The 26972-nt window shown below is 37.8% G+C and overlaps 1 protein-coding gene across 4 annotated transcripts in view; it reads left to right on the forward strand.

Moving 5' to 3' along the window:
• Nucleotides 1-26972, forward strand: part of FNDC3A (fibronectin type III domain containing 3A) — a 226865-nt gene that overhangs the window by 73043 nt on the left and 126850 nt on the right. For all 4 annotated transcript variants that reach the window (XM_045377429.3, XM_065533245.2, XM_074022025.1 and 1 more), the window contains exon 3: nucleotides 17981-18056. In XM_045377429.3, the coding sequence (XP_045233364.2) occupies nucleotides 17981-18056 (76 nt within the window). The remainder of the gene's footprint in view (nucleotides 1-17980; nucleotides 18057-26972) is intronic.

The raw sequence follows: 26972 nt of genomic DNA on the forward strand, positions 1-26972 counted from the left end.
GTTGATGCCAGGTTCCTGAAAGGAGACATCAGAGGTAGAAGATACATTCAGGACTATTCCTATCAGACCCACTCTCACCCCACACATTGCACAGAGGATATTAAACTTAAACTTCATTCAACATAATCTTGTAATCAGTGTTGAACCTTACTGAGCATACATGTCCCTGCTCCAGGCTGTGCGCAAACCACCTTGGGCACATGTTCTTATAGTGCATGTTTCTGCACTCTCACCTTTCTCATCCCCAGATGGGATGGGCAGGCTGGGAGGAAGAACAGTAAGAACCCAGGAAGATATGAAGGCAGAGATGGACTCACATCTCTATGACATGCATACAACATAGCCATGGTCAAGGTGGCCTTATTCTCCCAGAGCGGCATCCCCTCACGGGCAGAGAGGAGCTCAAGCCCTGCTTCAGGTGGAAGGGCAGTTGCCTGGCCCTACCCAGGATCAATGCTGAGCCCCTCGGAGGTCCTGCTTCCCAGGCACCCGGTTTATATATTATATTTATATTTGGATTTATTTCTAACTTCATTTTTTTTTCTATTCACTCTACTTTTTTATCTTTTTCTAGTTCATTTGTGGTGAGGGTCTTTTAGTTCTAAACTCTTAATTTTTACCTGAGATATCTTTATTTCATTTTCTTTTTGAATTACAGTTTAGAAATAGGATTAATTTCTAGGTTGATAGTTGTTTTCTTAAAACTCTGCATATATTAATACATTGTATTTCACTGTGGCAGTTGAGAAATTTGCTCTTCTTTTTTTTTTTCTTTTTTAGAGACAGGGTCTCACTCTGTTGCCCAGGCTGAGGTGCAGTGGCACAATCATGGCTTACTTCAACCTTGGCCTCCTGGGCTCAAGGAATCCTCTTGCCTCAGCCTCCCAAGTAGCTGGGAATACAAGCATGCACCACTACACCCAGCTAGTTTTATTTCTTTGTAGAGATGGGGTCTTGCTAGTTGCCCACTATAAACCAAAAATAAAATCCTAAGGCCCCCCAACCATCTGAATAGATCGCCCCCCTTGGCCAGGGCACTTCAAAGTTAACCTGCAAAACTGATTCAGGGCATGACGGGAAGGGAGGATAGGACATGCCTTATTATACCCTCCTCCCTTTTGGAATTTAGGGGAAGCCGACCAGCATTTAACATCAAAATAGACCTTAAATTTGATAAGAAACATTTATAATCTATACTCTCTGAAGCCTGCTACCTGGCTTCATCTGCATAATAAAATTTGGTCTTCACAACCCCTTATCATAACCCAGACATTCCTTTCTATTGATAATAACTCTTTCAACCAATTGCCAGTTAGAAAATTTTTAAATCTGTGTATAACCTGGAAGCCCCCTGCCCCTTCAAGTTGTCCTGCCTTTCTGGATTGAACCAATGTATATCTTACATGTATTTGATGTTTTATGTCTCCCTAAAATGTATAAAACTAGGCTGTGCCCCAACTACCTTGGACACATGTTCTCAGGATCTCCTGAGGGCTGTGTCATGGGCCATTGGTCACTCATATTTGGCTCAGAATATCTCTCTTCAAATATTTTACAGATATTGTTTAAATCACCTAACCTGTAGTATTTTGTTATGTCATCCCTAGCAAACTAGTTTAAGTGTCTGCTGACTTTTCAGGATTCATCTTTTAATATATTGTCTATGGCTTTACTTTTTTCTTCAAGCTAGTATTTATTTCACACCATTCAGATTAACAGTCTTCTAATTGGTAACTTTGCTTTTGAAATGGTTCACTCTTCATTTTTTCAATACTGCTGTCAGAGCCATCTTTCAAAAATGAAATTTGTACCTAGCTTTCAGATCCCGGTTTCTAAATCCTGCGCCCCATAACAGGACCAGAGGTGAGGTCCAGAGTGAGCTCAGAACAATTTGTCATGTCAGAAAGTTGAAAAGCACTTACAAAATGATAGATACATGTCAGGATACAAGTACCTGTAGATGATTCCATGGGGAAAGAATAGTCTTCAAGAAATGATGATGCTAGGACAACTGGATATCTGCATGCAAAAGAATGAAGTTGGGCCCCTGCCTCACATCATATACAAAAAAATTAACTGAAATGGATCAGCAACATGAATATAAAAGCTGATACTATAGAACTCTTAGAAGACAACATAGGGGTAAATCTTCATGACCTTGGATTTGACAGTGGATTCTTAAATATGACACCGAAAGCACAAGAAACAAAATTAGACAAATTGGACTTCATTGAAATTATAAATTTTTGTGCACCAAAGAACATTGTCAGAGATGTGAAAGATAGTCTGTAGAATGATAGAAACAAAATGTTGTTTGTTTTGAGATGGAGCTCTTGCTCTGTTGCTCAGGCTGGAGTGCAGTGGTGTGATCATGGCTCACTGCAACCTCTGCCTCCTGGGTCAAGTGATTCTTCTGCCTCAGCCTCCCAAGTAGCTGGGATTACAGGCACCTGCCACCATGCCTGGCTAATTTTTGTATTTTTAGTAGAGACAGGGTTTTACCATGTTGGCCAGGCTGGTCTCAAACTCCTGACCTCAAGTGATCCTCCCACCTCGCCCTCCCAAAGTGCTGGGATTACAGGCATGAACCATCACACCTGGCCTATAGAAACTATTTGGGAATCATGTATCTCTTAAGGGTATGGTATCCACAATATATAAAGAACTGTTACACAGAAAAAGCCAGTACAATTAAAATTAGGCAAATGACTTGAAAAAACTTGTCTCCGAAGAAGATGAAGTGGCCAGCAAACACAAGAAAAGATGCTCAACGTCATTAGTCATTAGGGAGATGCAAATCAAAACCAAGAGATACATTATGCTCACTAGGATAGATATAATTAAAAAATGGAATAACAAACTGGCAAGAATGTAGAATAAGTGGAATCCTTGTACATTTTTGTTAGGCACATAAAATGGTGCAGCCTCAATGGAAAAGTTTGGTGGTTCCTCAAAAAGCTAAACATAAGAAGTACCATATGACTCAGTTATTCCACTCCTACGTGTATATCCAAAAGAATTGAAAACAAGTACTGAAATACTTTTGTACATGAATGTTTATAGCAGCACTATTCTAAATAGCCAGAAGGTGGAAATAGCCTAAATGTATGTCATCGTTTGAATGGATAAACAAATTATGGTATATTCATACAATGGAATGTTATTTAGCCATAAAAAGGAAATGCTGAGGCCGGGCAGGTGGCTCATGCCTGTAATCCCAGCACTTTGGAAGGCCGAGGTGTGTGGCTCACCTGAGGTCAGGAGTTCTAGACTAGCCTGGCCAACATGGTGAAACCCCATCTCCATTAAAAATACAAAAATTAGCCAGGTGTGGTGGCATATGCCAGTGGTCCTAGCTACTCGGGAGGCTGAAGCAAGAGAATTGCTTGAACCCAGGAGGCAGAGGTTGCAGTGAGCCAAGATTGTGCCACTGCACTCCAGCCTGGGTGGCAGAACGAGACTCTGTCTCAAACAGACAAAAAAAAAAGTGCTGATGTATGCTACAACTTGGTTGAACCTTGAAAACATTGTGCTGAGTGAAAGAAGCCAGGTCACAAAAGATCACATATTGTATGATTTTGTTTATATTAAACATCCAAAATGGGTAAATACATAGAGATAGAAAGCAGATTGGTGATTACCAGCGGCTCGGAATAGGGCAGAATGTAGAGTGACTGCTTAATAGGCATCGGAATTTCTTTTGAGTAATGAAAATGTTTTGGAAGTATACATGGAGGTGATGATTGCACAACATTGTGAATGTATCAAATGCCACTGAAGGTTACACTTTAATATGGTTAATTTTATGTCATATGAATTTCACCTCAATAAAAATGTTAATAGTTAAGAAATTGCTTATAACATTGATTTTTAAAAGAATCCATCAGTCCATATTGAGACTAAAACAAATTAAAATTGAAAGAGGGGGCTTGTGTTTGTTTTAGAGACGAGATCTCACTCTGTCACTCAGGCTGGAGTAGAGTGGCATGATCATAACTCACTGCAGCCTCAAACTCCTGGACTCAAGTAATCCCCCTGTCCTAGCCTCCTAAGTAGCTGAGACTCCAGGCTTGCACAACCATGCTTGGCTCGCCCTCCCTCCCTCCCTCCCTCCCTCCCTTCCTTCCTTCTCTCTCTCTTTCTTTCTTTCCTTCTTTCCTTCCCTCCCTCCCTTTCTTCCCTCCCTCCCTCCCTTCCTCCCTTCCTTCCTTCCTTCCTTCCTTCCTTCTCTCTCTCTCTCTTTCTTTCCTTCTTTCCCTCTTTCCCTCTTTCCCTCTTTCCCTCTTTCCCTCCCTCCCTCCCTCCCTCCCTCCCTCCCTCCCTCCCTCCCTCCCTCCCTTCCTTCCTTCCTTCCTTCCTTCCTTCCTTCCTTCCTTCCTTCCTTCCTTCCTTCTCACAGGGTCTTGTTGTGTTGCCCAGACTGGTCTCAAACTCCTGGCCTCAAGTGATCCTCCTGCCTCAGCCTCCCAGTTGGCTGAGATTACAGGCATGAGGTACCACACCCAGCAAAAGACTCTTGGAGAAGAATGCTGACTAATACATGTAAAAAGAATGATGTTTTAAGATCACCATTTTACAGTCCCCATAGTAATAATTGATTTAGTAATTGCTGAAACTGTTGTTTGAAGGATTGCCAGGGACAAGAATATTCACAAAGCCTCAAAGTTATCACCCTGTTGATTATCACTATCAAAGGGAAATTGTGCCTTTCTAATACAGACATCTGAAAGATACTATCTTAACCAAATGGTCAAACCTTACACCACCCAGGTACGCTAAAACCATTTAGCAAACAGAGTGAGAGTGGGCAAATGTGGCAACACATTAATTGGTGAATCTAGGTGAAGGTTACGTGGGTGCTAATTGAACCATTCTTGCGTTTTTTCTATAGGTTTAAAAATTTTCAAAATAAGTTGGGGTAAAAATGATTTTGGATATGACCCTTTCCTGTTTAATAGTGTTGCCTGAAGGTTAACAATTGAACTCTTTAGCCTACTAGTTAAGGATCTTTATGATTCAGCCCGTTTATCTTTCTAATCTTATCTTTTCCCATCACATTTCTCAAACTAGCTTAAATGTTAGCTATGCCACACTAATTCCTATTATTCAGATTGCTCACATTCTCTTTCACCCTCATGACTTTATACACATTATGTGCGCCCTCTCCTTGAAGTTTCCTTTTCCTGTCTTTATCTTGCAAACTTCTGCTTGTCCCTCTGAATTCTGTGTAGTTTATCATCTCCTGCAGGAATCTTCCCTGATCATCCTAGATTGAGTGGATGCTTATAATACATTGCTCATATTCCTAGTATACCACTTGTTACACTATAAGTTAATTGGCTGAGTACTTGTCTGTTTTCTCCCTAGACTGGGAACTCCTTGATGCCTTGGACTGTGATGTATTTTTCTTCTTTTGGTATCCACAGTACCTGCAAGAGTGTGTGCCACACAGTAGCTGTTTAAGAAAATATTTTTACATAAATGAATACATTTCACCTCCTACTATTTCCCTGGATATTTTAACTTAAAATAGGTCTGTTTGTCTTCATTTTTACATATCAGTTTTATATATGTCATGTTTGTTTTCTTAGTTTTATTTCTTTTTCTCAACTTTATATAGTGAATGATTTTGTTACAGAAATTATTAGTAATTTATAGAATTCCGCAGCACAACTAGTACATGATAGGATTTGATCCAGTAAGTATGAACATTTCTTGCTTAACTATACTACGTTGCTAAGCACTGTGGGAGAATACAGTAGATACGAAATTTTGGCAAGTTAGACAATGAGCTAATGTTTCCTAACATTAAAGCCAAATCTATAACTCATTATCTATACAAATAAAACTTCTGGATTTAGCATAGGTGTAAATATGTTTTTAAAAGGAAAGAAACTCTAAATATACTAAAAACATTTGGATAAGTTTTTTTTTTTTTAAACAATCTTGTAATATAAAGTCCTTTATAGTGTTGACCTAAAAGGAAGAAACTGAGGCAAAATTCATGTAAGTAGGGCTTATTTGGGCCAGGGTCGAGGATTGTAACCCAGGAGCGTGGATTCAAGTAGCCCTGAATGTAGACTCCAATTAGCAGCAGTTACAATTAGGTTTTGAAATGAAAGGAAGCAATTCCTAAATTGTTTCCAAGAAATTACATTAATGTAACATAAGCTATTGATTGCCTATACATTATTCCTTGTATCACAAATTCCAAGAAAATGAAGATAATGGGTGAGTCAGTTAGTCAGGAACAAAATATCTTTAAACAATTGCCCCTGGGCATGGGCACATAGGGTGTGACTGAAGTCCCATACTTACGTCTCTCTGGGCCTGATAAATTTTACATGCCTCACATAACTCAGACTGCTCTGAGCTGTTTTTCTTTTCTCAGCAGCATAAAATGAAACCCAGAAGCTATAAAGGAAAACATGTTGATACAATAATTCTTCTACTTAAAAATGTAAAACTCCAGTGTAGCAAAACAAATTTTTTTATTTGAAAAAACTGGAGAAAGTATCTGTGTTACATATTATGGCAAAGGGCTCATTTCATTGGCATACAAAGGACTGTTACAAATCAGTGGAAGAAATTCAAACAACCCAGTTGAAAAACAGGTACAGGATATCAATAAATAGACTGTGGAGGCCAGGTGCGGTGGCTCATGCCTGTAATCTCAGCACTCTGGGAGGCCGAGGCAGGCGGATCATGAGGTCAGGAGTTTGAGATCAGCCTCACCAACATGGTGAAATTCCGTCTCTACTAAAAATACAAAAATTAGCCAGGCATGGTGGCAGGCGCCTGTAATCCCAGCTACTTGGGAGGCGGAGGCAGGAGAATCGCTTGAACCGGGGAGGTGGAGGTTGCAGTGAGCCGAGATTGTGCCATTGCACTCCAGGCTGGGCGACAGAGCAAGACTCCGTCTCAAAAAAAAAGTAGTTTGTGGAAAAAGAAGTCAAGATTGCTGATAAATATAGAAATATTGCCCCCCGCCTCAAAAAAGCGGGGTTGTTCACCTAGCAAGCAACAAACAAGTGTCCACAAAAACGCAGGTTTTGACCAATAGAAATTTTATTACATATCACAAGGAAAGAGATCACTGAGAGTATTCTCCAAAGCAGTGTCTCCCTGAGGGAGAGTGACAGGAAGATTTCATGGGTCAGTGGAGAAGGGAGAGGATACGTCATCACATATAGAGGAGGGGCCCAAGTGGTGCAGACACAGTCAGTTGTTATGCCAGCACATAGGTTGCATGTAATGATAATGATGCTATAACTCCTCCTGGGGTGGAGACTTTATAGCATGGTGAGGCGGAAAGTTCACTTGGGTTCATCTATAAGTTGCTGGGGTCTGTCAGTAGCTGATTCCAACCGACTAGATGACCACATAACATACAAGGTTTGGGAAAAAACAGGTTGCAAGGCAGGAGGCTATAAAGCAAGCTGACTGTTCATGTTTATTAAATTCCTGTAGTCCCTGGAGACCTTCTGTGTCTGCTTACGATATGTTATAATGAATGAGTAGGTCTGTATGTATACTGCTTTGGAAAGTTGTATGAGTGAAAAAATTCATCATACTTTTCAATTTCTGATTCAGTTATCTGTTGTTGTATAACAAACCAACTCAAAACTTAGTGCCTCAAATCAACAACCATTTATTTGCTCCATTTCTGCTCTCTGAGCAGAGCTCAACTGAGCAGTCTTTCCACTGGTCTTGCCTAGAGTTACTCACCTACGTAAAGACATATAGAGTCAACAGGAGCTAAAAACCTGCAATGGGCTGGTCAGGCAGCTCTCTCTCCCCATCTTTGTGGGATCTTCAGCAGAGTATCTGAACCCTCTTTACATGGTAGCTCAGGAACCCAGGAGGGAACTTTCCAAGAGTCACAGGGCCCAGTGTCTAAGTGCTTATGAAACCCAAGTCACATGGCCAAACCCAGAGTTAGTATTGAGGACTGTACAATATGTAATACCAAGAGGTGTGATTCACTGGGGACCACCAGTGTAACCACACTTCCTAATTTATGTTACATACCTGTTTGTCTGTTTATTGCCACTCTTCCATCAGAATGTATCATCCAAAAGGGGATGGGTTCTGCTTCTCTTGTTCACCTATATCAGCCTAGAACAAGATATACTACATGGTTGGATTTCAGTGAATTTTTGCTGAATATATATGTCTAGTAAGAGCTTGTGTTTAAAGAAAATGGTGTGTATTAGGGGAGGCTGGTATTTCTGTGTGCATAGTAAACTTCTGGAAAGATAAACATAATGGTTTTATGATTGAACATGATGGTTTCTGGACTTGAATAAGGGGACAGAGGGTACCTTTTACTCTTATTTCATTTACGTTGTGTATTTCCATGACTGTATCCCAGTTTGATAACTTAATACATAGTAAAATATGAGAATAATTCTTCATTTGTAAAAAATTTATTTTCTTAGACATTTATAAGAAATACTAAAATTAGAGTATAAGGCCAAGCAGCTTGTGAAAATGATTTAAAGTTGTCTGGTCAGTATGATAGAGTTCTAAACACATTCAAGTTTATGCTAAGCAAATGTTATTCATTTGCTTATTCTCCTACTCAAAAAATATTTTTTGAGTATGTAATAAGTACTGTAGTACATTGTTTTGGGTATCTCAGTGACAAAATTCTTTGTTCTTTCAGAGTTCTGTCAGTTCATTTGGCAGACCTGGTTGGATGTATAGGAAAATGCCGAATTATAAATACCTTTGAAAATTCTAAAAAAACTGTATTCCTGTATTCATTTTGGTTATTAAAATAGTCATTTGGAGCCAAGCATAGTAGATAAGATTTTGAGTCAGAGACAAAGAATAAAATAGTAAGACTTTTTCATTTGTGACTTCTGAACTAAACTCTCAAGGCAATATAGAAAAAAGTAGTTTTAGTACTTCTGAGTCCTCTAGAATAGATCTCTCACCCATATAGTTAATTGCTAGATAACCTAAAGAGTATCTGGTATTTATGGTGCCCAAGAAACACTTACTGAAGAAATATAATAGGCTTCACTTACTGCTGCTTACTGTGTATGTCACACTGTGCTGTATGTTTTACATATATAATATCTGTTAATCCTTCAACAGACCTGTGGCAAAATCATTATAGACCTCCGTTTTCAGACTAGGCGACAAAGACTTAAGTAACATACCCAAAGTTAAAAATTGCTATTAAGTGGTGAAGCACATTGAAAGTTGAGATTAGAGGTACTTCAAAGCTTATATTATTATTATTTTCTAAACAACATTTTTTTAAAATATATACTTTAAGTTCTGGGATACATGTGCAGAATGTGCAGGTTTGTTACATAGGTATACACGTGCCATGGTGATTTGCTGCACCCATCAACTTGTCGTCTGCATTAGGTATTTCTCCTAATGCTATCCCTCTCCTTTCCCCCCACCACCTTCAAAGCTTATATTCATAATGACTATTCCTTTTTGCCCCTCCACCAAACCCATTCATATGAGAATAGCATTGTTTTGCATCTGTATATTCTTGCATGTTAATTCATAAAACAGTCTATTTTTTAATTACCTCAGAGAAGACTTTATGGACAAAAGTGTAGAGGCAGGAAGGAATGTTTGGCTGGACTAGACTGGCTTATAACAGACATGATGAGATGGGTAAAGAAGTAATAAATTGTAACCTGGAAAGCCAAAGGATTGTATCATGCTGTTAATTGGCTATTCTGCTAAAAGGTCAGATGAGGGAAGAACTGAAAATTTTTAGTTTAAAAAAAAATTGCTTTTGGGTTATTGTAGATTTTAATTATAATACTTTCTTTATTCTTCAAGGATATGTAAGGATATGTAAGATGTGCCTACATTTATTCTTTAAATACCTCTGATTTGTCTATCAACTAATAACATTAGAGCAGTGTCTTTTGCATTTCTTAATTCCCTCTCTAATTTCCCTCTTTATCCTTCTCTCTTTGAGCAGATTGTTGGTTTGGCATTCTGCCTGGATAACCTCAGCAACAAGTATTAATAGCTTGGTAAAAATACAGAATTTTGAGGACTCATTGTATCCATAGGGTAAAGTGGATGTAAAGCAAAGATATTTAGGTAGTTTAGCCATGATTTTATTAACCCGTTTATGCCTAGTGTACCATTATTGGAATGCTAAGCTTGTGGGAGTTATTTATATCCTACTGCTCAAGGTCATCGCCAAGTTCTGATTTTTCAAAAAGAAACCTTACACCTCTGGCATAAATGGGTTAATTCAATCATTTCTTCTTGATTTCCTCTCTCCTAATAGTTCTTAATCTACTTTGGGTCTTGGGCCTCTAAAAATCTGATGAAAACAGTGCTCAGAAATTGTAATATCTACAGAAAGTTTTATATACCAATCTGGGTTGTTTACAAATCCTTTGAATCCCATCTGTGACCCCCAGGTTAAAAACTCTTGTGCTTTATCTACATGCTGGTCTCAAGTAACATCCTACAGTAATTCACCACCACTATAAAATTTTATCACTAATTAGAAAAAGGGTGGAAAAGATGGAATGGTTTAAAAATTTTAAGAACCATAGATTTGTTAGAATTAAAAATGTGTTGGAAATAAAAGCAAAAGGAGCATCCTTCAGCCTACTTTCAAAATTGTAAGTATGTTTTACAGGCCAAGCATGGTGGCTTTCCTGTAATCCCAGCACTTTGGGAGGCCGAGGTGGGCGGATCGCTTGAGGCTAGGAGTTTGAGACCAGCCTGGACAACATGGCAAAACCCCATCTTTATTTAAAAAAAAAAATTATATATATGTATATACACACACACACACACAATTTAACCAGGTGTGGTGGTGCACACCTGTAGTCCCAACTACCCTGGAGGCAACGATGGGAGGATAGATTGAGCCTGGGAGGTCAAGGCTGCAGTGAGCTGTGATGGCACCATTGTACTCCAGCCTAGGAAACAGAGTGATACACGTCTATAAAAAATAAATAAATAAACAGTTATCGGATCGCAAAGGAAATCAAGAACAAAATAGCAGAAAATCTAAAAAATAGTGATAAATCAACCATTGTAGTGATTCCTCAAACGGCTGAAAACAGAATTACTTTTTGACCCAGCAGTCCCATTACTGGATATATGCCCGAAAGAATACAAATTGTTCTGTTATGTCAGGAAGACGCATGCATGCATGCGTTCATTTCCACACTATTCACAATAGCCAAAACATGGAATCAACCTAAATGCCTCTCAGTGGCAGACTAGATAAAGAAAATGTGGTACATATACACCATGGAATACTATGCAGCCATAAAAAGGAATGAGATTGTGTCCTTTGCAGGGTCATGGATAGAGCTGGAGGCCATTATCCTAAGAAAACTAATGCGAGAACAGAAAACAAATACCACATGTTCTCACTTATAAGTAGGAGCTAAATGATGAGAACACATGGACATAAAGAGGGGAACAACAGACACTGAGGCTTACCTGAAGGTGGAGGGTGGGAGGATGAAGAGGAGAAGAAAAAAAATAACTATTGGGTACTAGCTTTAGTACCTGGGTTGCAAAATAATATGTACAACAAACCCCCGTGACATCAGTTTACTTATGTAACAAACCTGCACATGTACCCTGCACCTAAAATAAAAGTTAAAAAGAAATGTACTGAAAATACTCTACATTGTTAAGCTGATTTAAGTAAAACTCATAATCTTAAATGTAGATTAAGAAGAGAATGAAATGAGTAGTCAACTGAAAAGATTAGAAAAAAACAACAAAGTCAGCCTAAGGAGAACAAAGGAAATGATACAAGTTAAAAGTAGAAATTAATATCTTTAAAGGAACCTACCTAGATGACGGTGGCCTCCTGAGTTAATCCTCTGTGGTACTACCCTGCTTAAGTAAAACTCTTCATTGTCCTTAAAATGGCTCGCAAGGCCCTTCATCACCTGGTTCGTATCTACTGCTTACTATATTTCTCACCCTTCCCCTGTGTTCCCCCACCCCCATGCTCCAACCGTATGGAACTCCAGAATTTCTTTTGGTTCATTGAACACAGTAAATTTCATGTCATTTCCAGTCCTTGTGCTTTGCACTTCTCGAGGTCTTCCACTCTTCTTGCCTAGCCAATTCCTAATGAGTCTTCAAGACTCAGCTTAAATTTTACATACTCTAAAAAGGCATTAAACATACAAACATACATACACGTACACACAAGTGCTCAGGTAACAGACTAATTTACATATTCAATCTTCAGTGCTTTGATAGTATTTTACTGCCCCTATTATAGCACTTCTCTCACTAGTCAATATCAAAGAAGCGTTTGACAAGAGGAGTAATAATTGAGGTACACCATCAGAAATCCAAAGTTACACTGCTTAAAATTATTAAAACATATTTCCAAAGATACTTTTGCTAGAGCAGATACTAGTATGAGTGAGATAGGCCAAAATAGTATATTGTAAGCAAAAGAAAGTATCCTAAATTTAGCAAATTGTACTGGTTAACTCTCAAGGGAAAAAAATACTTTTGAGTCTTCCAGATAAATTTTAGATACATCAAAGAAATAGATATAAGCAATTAAATTATATAAAAACTAGGAAAAATAGGAACTAGTACTTACCAAACCTCTGGATCAGTGTTACCTAATAGAAACATAATGCAAGCCACATGAGTAGTGGTTTTTTTTAATTTATTTTTATTTATTTATTTTTTTGAGACAGAGTCTCGCACTGTCACCTGGGCTGGAGTGCAATGTCATGATCTTGGCTCATTGCAATCTCCGCCTCCTGGGTTCAAGCCATTCTCCTGCTTCAGCCTCCCGAGTAGCTGGGATTACAGGCACCTGCCACCATGCCCAGCTAATAAGTAGTGTTAAATTTTTTAGTAGCCATGTTTAAAAATGAAAAACAGGAAAAATTAATTATAACGTTTTAACCCAGTATGTCCAGAATATTGTTTCAACATGTAATCAATATAAAAATATGAAGTACCAAAGTTTTTTAATACTAAGCCTTAGGGTTTTTAATGTATTTTTAAAGATACATGTGATATTTTGATACATGTATACAATGTCCAATGATCAAATCAGGATAATTGGGATATCTGTCATCTCAAACATTTATCTTTGTTTTGGAAACACGACAATTCTTCTAGCTACTTTTAAATACATAATAAAGTAGTAACTATAAGTTATTTACTATCAAATACTAGAACGTATTATTTCTATCTAACTGTAATTTTGTACCTATTAACTAATTTCTTCTCAATCTCACACCCACCTTCCCAACCTCCAGCAACCACGGTTCTATTCTCTATGTCCTTTAGTTCCACTTTTTTAGCTCCTGCATATGAGTGAGAACATGTGATATTTATGTTTCTATGCCTAACTTATTTTACTGAACATAATGACCTCAATTTCCATCCGTTTTGCTGCAGATGACAGGATTTCTTTTTTTTTCTTTTGTTTTTTTCTTTTTTTTTTGAGACAGGGTCTCACTTTATTGCCCAGGTTGGAGTGCAGTGGTGCTGTCGTAACTCACTACAGTCTTGACTTCCTGAGCTCAAGCATTCCTCCTGCCTCAGCCACCCAAGTAGCTGAAACTACAGGCATGTGCCCCCATACCGGTTTTTTTTTTTTTTTTTTTTTTAATTTTTTGTAGAGATGAGGTCTCACTCTGTTGCCCAAGCTAGCCTGAGCAGGTTGAACTCCTGAGCTCAACCAGTCTTTCCACCTCAGCCTCCCAAAGTGCTGGGATTACAGGAGTGAGCCACTGTTCCCCAGCTAGGATTTTGTTCTTTTTCATGGGTGAAAAATATTTCATTGTGTATGTGTACCACATTTTCTTTATCCATTCATCCATTGATGGACACTTGGGTTGATTCCATATCTTGGCTATTGTGGATAGTGCTGCAATAAACATGGGAATACAAATATCTCTTTGATATACTGATTTCCTTTCTTTTGGATATATACTCAGCAGTGGGATTGCTGGGTCATACAGTAGTTCTGTTGTTTGTGTTTTGAGGAACCTCCATACTGTTTTCCATAATGGCTATAATAATTTACATTGCTACCAACATGTAAGAGCATTCTCCTTTCTCTGCATCCTCCCCACATCTGTTATTTTTTGACGTTTTTGTAATAGCCATTCTGACTGGGTTAAGATAATATCTCATTTTGGTTTTGATTTGCATTTCCCTGATGATTAGTGATGTTGAGCATTTTTTTAATATACCCGTTGGCCATTCGTATGTCTTCTTTTGCGAAATGTCTACTCAGATCTTTTGCCTGTTTTTAAATCTGAATTTATTTTATTTTATTTATTTATTTTTTGCTGTTGAGTCATTTGAGAGCCTTACATATTCTGGTTATTAATGCCTTGCCAGATAGAAAGTTTGCAGATATTTTCTTCTATTCTATGGGTTGTCTCTTCATTTTGTTTCTATTTGTTTTTAAGATGGGGTCTCACTATGTTGCCCAGGCTGGTCTCAAACTCCTGGGGTGAGGTGATTCTCCTGCCTCAGCTTCCCAAAGTGCTGGCATTATAGGTGTGAGCTACCATGTCCAGCTACCTTGTTGATTGTTTCCTTTTCCTTTGCCATGCAAAAGCTTTTTAGCTTGACATAATCCCACTTTATTTTTGCTTTTGTTGCCTGTGCTTTTGAAGTCTTACACAAAAAAATATTTGCCCAGACCATGGTCCTTTAGTATTTTCCCAATGTTTTTTCTAGGAGTTTTGTATTTTTAGGTCTTACATTTAAATCTTTAAGCCATTTTGAGCTGATTTTGTATATGTTGAAATACGGGACTCTAGTTTCATTCTTCTGCCTAATAGAAAACCAGTTTTCTGAGCACTATTTACTAAAAAGACTGTTCTTTCCCCACTATATGTTCTTGATTCCTTTGATGAAAATGAATTGGTTATTAAGTTTCATGTCAGGCCGGGCGCGGTGGCTCACGCCTGTAATCCCAGCACTTTGGGAGGCCGAGGCGGGCGGATCACAAGGTCAGGAGATCGAGACCATGGTGAAACCCCGTCTCTACTAAAAATACAAAAAATTAGCTGGGCGCGGTTGTGGGCGCCTGTAGTCCCAGCTACTCGGGAGGCTGAGGCAGGAGAATGGCGTGAACCCGGGAGGCGGAGCTTGCAGTGAGCCGAGATCGCGCCACTGCACTCCAGCCTGGGCGACAGAGCGAGACTCCGTCTCAAAAAAAAAAAAAAAAAAGTTTCATGTCAACGCTAAGTGAAAAGATAGAAAAAAGTAAGAGTTAAAAAGTTAAAAAAAGAATGAGTTGGCTGTAAGTGCATAGATTTATTTCTAGGTTCTCTGTTCTGTTCTATTGATCTCTATGTCTGTTTTTATTCTAGCACCATGCCGTTTTATAGTTTTATAGTTTGCCTGGTAGAGATCTTTCACTTCTTAGGTTAAATGTATTCCTAGGTTTTGTTTTGTTTTGTTTTGTTTTTTTGTAGCTATTATAAATTAGGTTGCCTTCTTGATTTCTTTTTCATATTGATTATTGTTCATGTGTAGAAACACTACTGAGTTTTGAAAATAGTAATTATTATTTAATTGCAGGTGGGGTCTTGCTATATTACCTGAGCTAGTCTCAATCTCCTGGGTTCAAGCAATCCTCCCACCTCAGCCTCCCAAAGTATTGTGATTACAGGCATAAGCCACCATGCCCAGCTAATACTGCTGATTTTTGTATGTTGATTTTGTGCCCTACACCTTTACTAAATTTATCAGTTCTAAGAGTATTTTGGTGGAGTCTTTAGGTTTTTCTAAGTATAATACGATCATGTTGTCTGCAAACAAGGATAATTTGACTTCTTCTTTGGATGCTCTTTATTTCTGCCTCTTGCTTAATTTCTCTGGCTAGATGTACTTAGCCTTTGAAATCCAGTGTTTATTTCACACTGAGAGCACATCTCCATACAAACTAGCTACATTTCAGGTGCTTGATAGCCACATGACTCTTGGTTATCATTGGACAGCACAGCTGTAGGTGAAGTTAAATATAGAAGCACTAGAAGATAACACAAAGGAAAACAATAAATAACATTGGCTACAAGAAAGTAAAAGGGAGAAAACAAAAAGAAAAATATTTGCAACATATTATAGTACAATATTATTATGGGTTCATACAAATCATTAAAAACACTTAAAAACCCAAAAGATTAAGAGGCAAGATTACACATGCAGGTAATTTACAAAAGAGCTAGTAACAAACTTAGACATAACAAAGAAGTGTAAATTAAAACAGTAGTACAGGTTCGGCATCCCTAATCTGATGAACCAAAATGCTTCAAAATCAGAAACTTTCTGAGCAGCAACGTGATGCCACAAGTGGAGAATTCCACACCCAACCTCATGTGACAGGTCATATGACAGGTTGCAATCAAAACACAGTCAAAACTTTGTTTTATGCAAAAAATTATTTAAAATATTGTATGAAATTACCTTCATGCTATGTGTATCAGGTATATATGAAACATAAATGATTTTTGTGTTTAGACTTGGGTCTTATCCCCAAAATATCTGATTTTATATATATATGTATACACACACACACACACACACACACACACACTCCTTAATAATAAAAAATCCAAAATTGGAAACATTTTTGGTCCAAGCATTTTGGATAAGGGATACTCATATTTTAATATCCTATTTTCATCTATCAAGGCAGCAAAGATTTTAAAACTGTAATTTTCAGGGTTGCAAACAATGTAGTAAAAGGGTGTTCTCATAGACTGTCAGACGGCATTTGAAGTAGTATTATAAAACTCTTTCTGTTACTTTTTATTTCCATAGGTTTTTGGGGAACAGGTGGTGTTTGATTACATGAATAAGTTCTTTAGTGATGATTTCTGAAATTTGGGTGCACCCATCATCTGAGCAGTATACACTGTACCCAATTTGTAGTCCTTTATCCTTCACACTCCCCTCTCCCCATCCCCGAAGTCCATTATGTCATTCTTATGCCTTTGCATCGTCATAGCTTAGCTAGCTCCCATTTATGAGTGAGAACACATGATGTTTGGTTTTCCATTCCTGAGTTACCTCGTGAAGTAGTAAAACCCTTTTAAAAGGTAGTTTAGCAACAAGCACCAAAATTCCGTGTTTGGGAATCTATCACAAGGAAACAATACTAGCTGTAGAGAGGTGAAAACTACATACCAGAACGCTCACTTCAGCATTGTTCACAATAATGGTAAAATTGAAAACTACCTAAATTCCTTAAGTTAGGGGAATGGTTCAGTCGTTTATGGTGTAATCTTTTGATGGAATATTTTCAATAATAACTTCAAAGTCTTTTTTGAATAATATTGAACTTTAAAAAGGATTGAGAATTGAATATCTTATGTCTAGAATTTAGGGGGGAATTAATCCTGTGCAGAATAAAACTAATAAGTTTATCAGAATGTTAACAATGTGTATCTTAGGATAGCAGGACTTTAGTTTTTTTTCTCCAGGTTTCTGTTTTTTTCTCTGTTTTTCAAATGTTGTAAAATTGGTATGTATTACCCTTATAATAAAAAGAAGACTACTTAAAATGGTGGAATACATTTAACACATTCTTGGATATAACTTAAGATGTGATACTAATTCAGATATGATCAACTCATGCTCTACCTATCAGTTTATATTTTGTCTTTAGAAAAACATGATACTTAGCAACTGATAAACTCACTTAGATGATCTAAATATTCTGTGGTTTGACTCCATCTTTGTTTCAGAGTGAAGCTTATTGACTTTTCTTTCCAATGAAAGTGTGTCACTGTCTTCTTTTTTTATTCCCTTTACTTTTGGCTTAAGTCTAACCTCCAGAAAAGTGATGTAATATTTTTTTAGCAAACCAGCATCTTAAATGTGTAATCCCCATTTTCCTTCCCAGTTTCATAAGGTTAAATAGCTCACATCTGCTCTGTTACTACTTTTATGTTCTGATTTGCTTTTTTGTTTGTTTTGATTAATACTTCTTCCTCTCATTTTTAAGGTTATTCTGGTACAAGTTAACCCGGGAGAAGCATTTACAATAAGAAGAGAAGATGGACAGTTTCAGTGCATTACAGGTAAGAATGGTAATTGAGAATAATCATTTGAGACCAAAAAACCACAAAAATTTATGATACATAGTAGTGTGTATGCCTATGGTTTCTTCCTTCTTTCTCACTACCACCACACAAAAGCATAAACTCTGATATCTTAGCATTTAAGTATTACAGTATCATTCTAACTAATCTCTTTGCCCTGGTTTCCTAATTATTTTGATCATTCTTAATATGTTATATTGTTCATGTCTCTTCCCTGTTCAGAAATCTTTATCAAATCTAGTCCAGGTGTCTTCGTTTTTCAAAAAGATCATTTCAGCTTTTTAGTCTTGTTCCCACTTCCCCTTCAAATTGCTTTTCTTCAGTTTTTCTAAGAGGCTTATTCACTGTCTTTTGAAGCTATCTTGTGCTATGTGTTCTGTTTCCCTTATCTAGAATTCACCCTTATCACCACTGCCCCCCGTGCCCCCAATTCAGATCCTACCTGTGCTTCAAGACTGAGCTCCAGTCCCACCTTTAACAGGTTTTTTGGAAAGTCTTTGTTTAGTGAACATTCCCTTAGTACTGTTGACTTTTGGGTCAGGCAGTTCTTTGGTCAGGGGGACTGTTGTGTGAATTGTAGGATGTTTAGTTCAATTCCTAGCCTCTGCCTACTAGCCACTCACCCTCACTCTTTCATTTATGAGAAATAGAAAAGTCTGGATATCCCCAAATATTCCCTGAGGGACAAAATTGACTCCAATTGAGAACCGTCTTCCTGTGTGAATTTGAGAACAATAAAAAGGTGACTGGCTTTGGAATTAAAGAGAAAGAACCTAGGATTAAATCCCAGCTCTGCTGTTTTACTAGCTACATGACCTTGTACATGTTACTTAACCTCTGTAAGTACTGTTTTTTTTTTTTTTGAGACAGAGTCTCACTCTGTCACCCAGGCTGGATGGAGTGCAGTGGCTCAATCGGCTCATTGCAACCTCCGCCTCCTGGGTTCAAGCGATTCTCCTGCCTCAGCCTCCCAAGTGACTGGAATTACAGGCGCCTGCCACCACACCAGGCTAATTTTTGTACTTTTAGTAGAGATGGGGTTTCATCATGTTGGCCAGGCTGGTCTTGAACTCCTGACCTCAGGTGACCCACCCACCTCAGCCTCCCAAAGTGCTAGGATTACAGACGTGAGCCTCTGTACCCAGCCCTCTGTAAGTACGTTTCTCATCAGTAAAATTCTCATTCCTGTCAATAATAGTACACCCTATAGGATAATTGTGAGGGTTCCTGATATGCATGTAATGTACTTTAAACCAGCCTGGGACATGTAAGGCACTCAGTAAGTGATGGTGAGTGCTGTAGTGTTATTGTTAATAGGAAGTGATCCCCATCACCTGTGAAACCCTATCATACCAATTATTGCACCATTCATTTACCAAATAACTACACCATCTTGTAATATTTCTTCTAGTTGTATTTTTAAAGTTATTTAAATTTTGTATTGTTTAACATAAAATTTTTATTCAGTCTCACCAACTGAAGTCTAAGCGCTTTGGGGACACATACCATTTCTTACATTTCTTTGTATCCCCTTCAGTTCTTGGCTTTCTATATATTGGGTACTTAACTGATAGTTATTGCTTTAGTTTAAAAAAGGAAGAAGTGCAGTGGGTCACACCTATAATCCCAGTGCTTTGAGAGAATAAGGCAGGAGGACCTCTTAAGACTGGGAATACGAGACCAGACTGGGCAGCATAACAAGACCCTGTCTCTACAAAAAATTTAAAACTTAGTCAGGCATAGTGGCGCATGCCTGCTGTCCTAACTATGCAAGAGATAAGGTTGGAGGATTGCTTTAACCCAAGAATTTGAAGCTGCAGTGAGCTATGGTCATACCAGTGCACTCCAGCCTGGGCAACAAAGCGAGACCCTTTCTCAAAATAAAATTAAATTTAAAAAGAGCGTTAGAGGTGAGGTGTCTGTATACTTTGTCATCTTTCAAACTGGAATAGAGTAAAAGGACTCTAACACTTACTTCAAGACAACTGGTGTAAAGCAAGACTGTCTAGCCCAGGCAAACCTCCTGTCTTTCCCCCGTTTTACCTAGGCTGTCCAATCTGTTTAATCAAAGAAGAAATAGACCTAACTCTTTTCAGAGAAGTAATTAGCTCAGTAATTAAAATTAAAACTTTTAGCCTGATATTTAAACCTTATATATCTGAGAGTTAAAAATTTCTCTCTAAGTTGAACACATGGACACAGGGAGGGGAACCTCACACACTGGGGCCTGTCGGAGGGTAGGGGCCAAGGGGAGGGAGAGCATTAGGACACATACCTAAAGCATGCAGGACTTAAAACCTAGATAATGGGTTGATGGGTGCAGCAAATCACCATGGCACATGTTTACCGATGTAACAAACCTGCATGTTGTGCACATGTATGCCAGAACTTAAAGTAAAATTTTTAAAAAATTTCTCTAAGTTAATTTAAATAATTTGTGCAGCAGTTATGACAATTTCACAAATAGGAAGAGTTCACATATTATAGACTTAAATATACCAGGCAGTGTAATTTATAAGCAGTGTGATAAACATTGCCTGTCTTTACTTGCCAGTTAGGTTTTTATGAAAATAATTGTATTCTGTGTACCTCGTAGAGGTACAGTTTCTAATAGAGCACACATCTAGGTTTATTTGTACGTTGCTTTTCAAGTTGTTTTCAATAGATATTGTTTATTGTGGACACATTTTAACTAATACAGCATTGATCTTTTCTAACACATTTGCAGAGGAAGATACTCGTTACTGTTTTAATGTGACTCAGAATACAAAAACTGTTATTTATTATTGGATAACCAGACCCTGAATTATAAGTAGCTTATATTTCAAAAGTTAATTTGTAACTGCAATCTCTAAACCCCACCTCTGTAAATCAATTAAATTGATTTTATATGTGGCAGTGACACCTTTGTTCAGGACCAAAAACGCCTATCTAATTTATAATGTGCCTATAATACTAATAGTATCTTAGTTATAGGAACTAACCACCATGGGAAGATATTTTTAGGCAGGGACACATTTCTCTGCTTCAGTGGGAAACAGATTCCTTTCTCCATATGACAGATTCTGTAAGATTGGAGACTGTTTTAAAATTATTAGGTAGAGGTTTTAAAAACACAGAAAAGAATAAAGGGAACCAGACAGAAAATAAGAAGGCCCTCCCCTCTTTGTGTTTTTGACTGTCCAAAACTGTAAGATGGAATATGGGTAGAAGGAATATAGTAGTGAGCAAGGGAACTGGAGTTGAAGTCAAGTCTTTGTAAAATCAATATGCCTTCACTCTGAGCAAGAGAAGACAAGAAAACTTCTGGAGTTCATTTTCTTCCACTTTGCTATCACTAGTTTCTGTCATATGGCAAGCCCCTTCATGGACTAGCTCTGGATCTAGGTAAAAAGTGAGATTATGAATAACAAGGAGAAAGAGAAATTCTTAAGAAAATCATATACCAGTGAAGCTGAGAGAAACATAGATCATTATAGCCCTAAGGCCGTCAAGTTAGGAAAGCTGTTCTCTGATGGCCACTATACCATTAAAATCTCTATATTAAAACCTAACAAATTGAGATAAGAGCTGTGTAAATTAATAAGCATTTGAATTAAAGATCATTCTTTTAAAAGTAGTTTTATTACTTGTTCAGAATATATAGAAATGAAAACTAGGTTGAGAATCACAGAGAACTTTAGAGATCTAAATAATTACCTTATTTTATTGGAGGCTCAGATTTTGTGAGTTACAGCTAGTCATGGGCAGAGTTCAATATAGTACTTTTTCTACTATGTAGCATACATTCTGGAAAGACAAATTGCTAATTATTTTTTTGTATGAATTTTCTAAGTATCTGCTGAGGTATACTGTGCTAGTTGCTGGACATTCAAAGAAAAGCTAAAACTAAGTTCCTGACATTCAAGAACAGTGTCATAGGGGAAAAAAAGGAAAAATTAACAGTTACAGTATAAAAAGAGATATACATAGGGTGTTATGGGAGCATAGAAGGAGGGTTACTAATTACATTCAGTGGCATGTAAAGAAAAATTTATTCCAGGAGAAAGTGACACATGAGGCTTCTCGAAGAACAGTGGCAGTTGGCCAGATGGACAAAGGGTCTCAAGGTACTTTAGATAGAGGGAAAAAGTGTTCAAAAGCAACAGAAAGAAAGAATGACTTGACTTATTTGAATAACCACAAAGAGATTGGAATTGCTAAATTGCAATAAAATATGGAATTGTTGTATAAATATGTGGTACCTGTTGAACCAAAAGTCTTCCTACTACAAACATCATCTAGAAATGTTCAATAAAATAATAACATGTAATCTTTCAAATACACTCCTGAACTTCTCTCTCTTCCCTTCACCCTAAAAAAAGGGAAAAAAAGGTGGAGGGTGGGGAAGAATCACTGTGGGCCAGAAACAAGGACTTTTCCACTTTTATTTGTTTTTTGTTTTTATTTTAAGAGACAGGGTCTCTCTGTCACCCAGGCTGGAGTGGAGTGGCACAACCATAGCTCATTGCAGCCTCATACTCCAGGGCCTAGGTGATCCTCCTGCCTTAGCCTTCTGAGCAGTTAGGATTGCAGGTGTGTGCCACCATGCTTGGCTAATTTTTTATAGAGTTGATGTGTCACTATGTTGCCCAGGATACTCTCAAACTCCTGGGCTCAAGCAATCCTGCCATCTCAGCCTCCCAAAGCACTGTGATTACAGACATGGACAATTGCACCTGGCTCAATATTTGTTTCAAAAAATACAGTTTTCATATTTTTAATGAAAAGAATTAAAAATATCTACATTGTTGTTTTGATTTGATCATTTTCTGTTGTCCCATACCATTTTTTCTGAGTCCTCTTCAGAATTTGATGTCTGTCTTCCCTTAGTTCTGTACCTTATTTCATGTCCTTTTGGATAAGGCACCACTCTTAAATATCTAAAAGTGTAGTCTTCTGTTTTGCTGCTTTTCCATTCTGGTCATTGGTTAGATCTGTTTGTATTTCCTGATATGAACCCATACCTCATTTTTTTTCCCTTCTTTAACCACTCTTCACTGGTTTTAACTTAAATTCTTGATTACTTTTGAAATGAATACTATCTTGAGTCTGTCTCAGGTTTTTTCTATTGAGAGGTATTTTGAAACTTTCTAACTTGTTCTTATGTTTTCATAGTGAAGTGCTTTGACCGCATGTCAACAGATTATCTTATACGATGAGAGATACTGTGAAAATTAAGTATTTTTGCCTAGTAACTGGTATGTAGAAATGTAAAAAAATTATTGAATGGGCAAAATTTTAGGTTTTGTATTAATAGATATTTGTAGCATGTGCTAAAGACTGCCCTTCTTAGTTTTATTTTGTGAAGAGTTATGAAAAATAGGAAATTAGGCAAGGTTTCTAAGTTTGGGTTACTAGGAAGGTCATAGAAGCATATTTCATAGAGAATATGTGGTAAACACTTAAGAATCCTGTGTAGAGCTAGCTCTCCTGATAACAAATTGGTTCCTCCTTTAGATATCATCTGTTCTGTGAAGCCCTTGCTTTAGTTTGTCTCCTCTTTTAGCTGTAGATACACATACAGAAATAATTGAAGGCAGATATTTTTACATATGTTTGTAACCCTGATGCTTTGCATAGCACCCAGCACATAGAGACTCTCAATAAATGTTTAAGGTGAGTGAAGAAGAGAAAAAAAAACGGATGTTTTTTGAGCATTCATATGTGTCAAGCAAGTAGATCTGTTATAGACAACAGTTGTAGCTAAAAACCCTCCTTATGAGAGGCAGGTATGACTTTTTCTCTTCTGTGATACCTCAAAATGAATAAATGGGCTAATGAGTAAGAATTTATTAACTATCTGGAGGTTTTGCATTGTTATGGCACTTCTACTTTGGTGTGATTCCCTGCCACTACATGTAAGAGAGAAAATTATGAAAAGCAAAAAATATACAGACAGCTATGCTTGAATAATTTTTATATGCTCTGGCTCCTTCAAATATTATGTTTTAGAAAGACAAGCAAACATATTGGTGATTATTTAATACTTTTAATCTAATAGGGCAATAGTTAAGCAGAAGGGTAATTGGGTTTGAGTTCAAACTTTGCCACTTACTATTATATCAGTCAGATTATATTCAGTATATATTGTGTTTACACTTATTTATGTAAATAGTGTGTGTCTGTGTGTATACATATTATGTGGGACTTAGAACATAATTTTGTCATAGAGAAGATTATTATTAGGCCATACCTTTTGGGATATATTACTTATATCTGTGGAACCATAGAACCCAAGACCTACATCAGATATACAGTCTCTAATTACATTGATCATGGATTAGCCACATCTACATTATAATTTTTCTGCAACATGGCTTCTACAAAACCAAATACCTTATATTCTTCATCCATTCACTTATTCAGTATTCAGTGAGGGACAAAAATGAATAAGCACTCTTTATTTTCTCAAGCTTACTTGTCAGACTTTCTTATGTACCTTTATGGGAAGATGAAATAAAATTTGATCATCAGACCGTTACCAGTCCGCAACTTTGTCTCATGTTGTGCTACTCAGGATTTTGTTCTCTAGGGCTTTCTTTTGAGCATTTTAAATCAATAACTTTTATTTGTTTTTAACAAAAATAAACAGCATGTTTATGAAATGTTTTAGTGTCAGAAAGTTGCTAACGTTAATAAATGTCAAACTCAAGAAAATCAGAACATATTGAAATGATAGGTCAAAAATAATAGGATAGGCCCAGCATGGTGGCTCACACCTGTAACTCCAGCACTTTGGGAAGCTGAGGTGGGCGGATCACCTGTAGTCAGGAGTTCGAGACCAATCTGACCAACATGATGAAACCCTGTCTGTATTAAAAATAAAAGAATTCGCTGGGTGTGATGGCACACACCTGTAATCCCAGATATTCGGGAGACGGAGGCAGGAGAATCACTTGAACCCGGGAAGCGGAGGTTGCAGTGAGCTGAGATCCTGCCACTGCACTCCAGCCTGGGTGACAGAGTAAGACTCCATCTCAAAAACAAAAGCAAAAAAACCCAATAGGATAAAATTTAATAGGAGTAAATATAAAGTTCTACATTTTGATTTTAAAAACATAGGTACTGTATAGTGTGTATTAGTTGGGGCTCCTTTTTTGAAACTTAATCTTGTCTATAAAACACAAAAGAGTTTAAGATGATATTGAGACTCCTTCTGTCCTCGTTCCTTTTCCTTCCTAATAGCTCGGTCCTGAAGCTCTTAGGTGAGGCAGAACAATATAGGCAATGCACTAGTGGGAGTGGGAGAGGTGAGCTGCAGTTCCCCAGAGTGGGATGTCAGAGCCCTAATTGAGTAAGGACCATATCACATCAGAGAATAGCCAAGTATAGGGAGTTAGAGCCCAAGCAGAGTGAAGAGGGAATTGATACAAGAAGGCAGCTTGGTATAGGGAGTCAGAGTATAAGGCTGAGGAGGATATCGTCAGGAAGGCATGTAGTGTGGCATGTAAGAAATTGAGCAGGATGAGGCAGTCACTGATGCAATGCAGTGATCCAGCATGGGGAATCAGAGCTCAAACAAGAGTGAGGAGGCCATCTGTGTGGAGGGGTACCCTGACTTGGGTTGTAGGAGCCCCAGCATGGTCAGACAGTGCACAGTCTGGGGATATATTACAGTGAAGAATCAGAGTCCAACTAGGGTAAAAAGGACATCCACACAGAGGTGGTCTAATTAGGAAGTCATCAGCAATGCCATGATTGTACCCCTTCCCCTCCTCCACTAAGAACTCAATATTACTTGCTTCTAGTACAGATGCCACTTCTGCAACAGGAATTGTGTAGCCACCCACCACTGCCTGCCAAATTATCAGCACCTGTAGGAGTGATGGTCTTTATCTCACACCAAGGAGACTCCTCAAACACACAAAGGGGCTTCAGATTCTATGCACTAAAACAAATAAAAGTGTCCACTGCAGTGTAAGAGAAGACAACTTTATGAATAGAACTTGCTTATTTTAGCAGAACTAGAACTGAATATGAGTCATCTGTTGAATCCCATTTGCAAAAGGGAAAACAAATGAAATCTTGGACTGCAAAAATACAAATGCAAGTTCAAAACAGATGGTGGTATATGCTGGTTAGATGGTATCCTTTTAACTTGTTTAAAAGAAGTATTGACAAACTGGGATTGTCCCAAGGAAGATAGCCAGGAGATCATAGAAGCATGAAATCATCCTTATAAAACACTATAGAAATGCGTGAAGGATGCTTAACCTAGAAAAGAGGGCAGCGACTTGAAATACATTGATCTCTGCACCTTAGAGGGCAGAATTTAGACATAAACAGGTGAGTTATAAAGAAGCAGATTTTTTTTTTTTTTTTTTTTTTTTTTTTTTTTTTTTTTTTTTTTTTTTTTTTTTTTTGAGATGACGTCTCACTCTGCGACCCAGGCTGGAGTGCATTGGTGCAATCTCGGCTCACTGCAACCTCCACCTTCTGGGTTCAAACGATTGTTCTGCCTCAGCCTCCCGAGTAGCTGGAACTACAGGTGTGTACCACCACACCCGGCTAATTTTTGTATTTTTAGTAGAAATGGGGTTTTATCATATTGGCCAGGCTGGTCTTGAGCTCTTGACCTGGTGATCTGCCCACCTCGGCCTCCCAAAGTGCTGGGATTACAGGCTCATTCACCACCATGCCTGGCTAAGGAAGCAGATTTTGACACAGGGAAGAACAGCTATGGCTGTATAAAAATGGAATTGTTTCTTATACCAGCGTCCCACCTTTATATGTGTTCATTCCCTGGTTGGATGATATTATAAAAGTAATTCCAGCATAGAAAGATAATTTTGATTAGGTGAATTCCAGCAGTTATTGTAACTAAAGACGCTTTGATTCCAGAATAATCTGTTT

Source organism: Macaca fascicularis, chromosome 17 (assembly GCF_037993035.2).
Source record: "Macaca fascicularis isolate 582-1 chromosome 17, T2T-MFA8v1.1".
Classification (NCBI taxonomy): domain Eukaryota; kingdom Metazoa; phylum Chordata; class Mammalia; order Primates; family Cercopithecidae; genus Macaca; species Macaca fascicularis.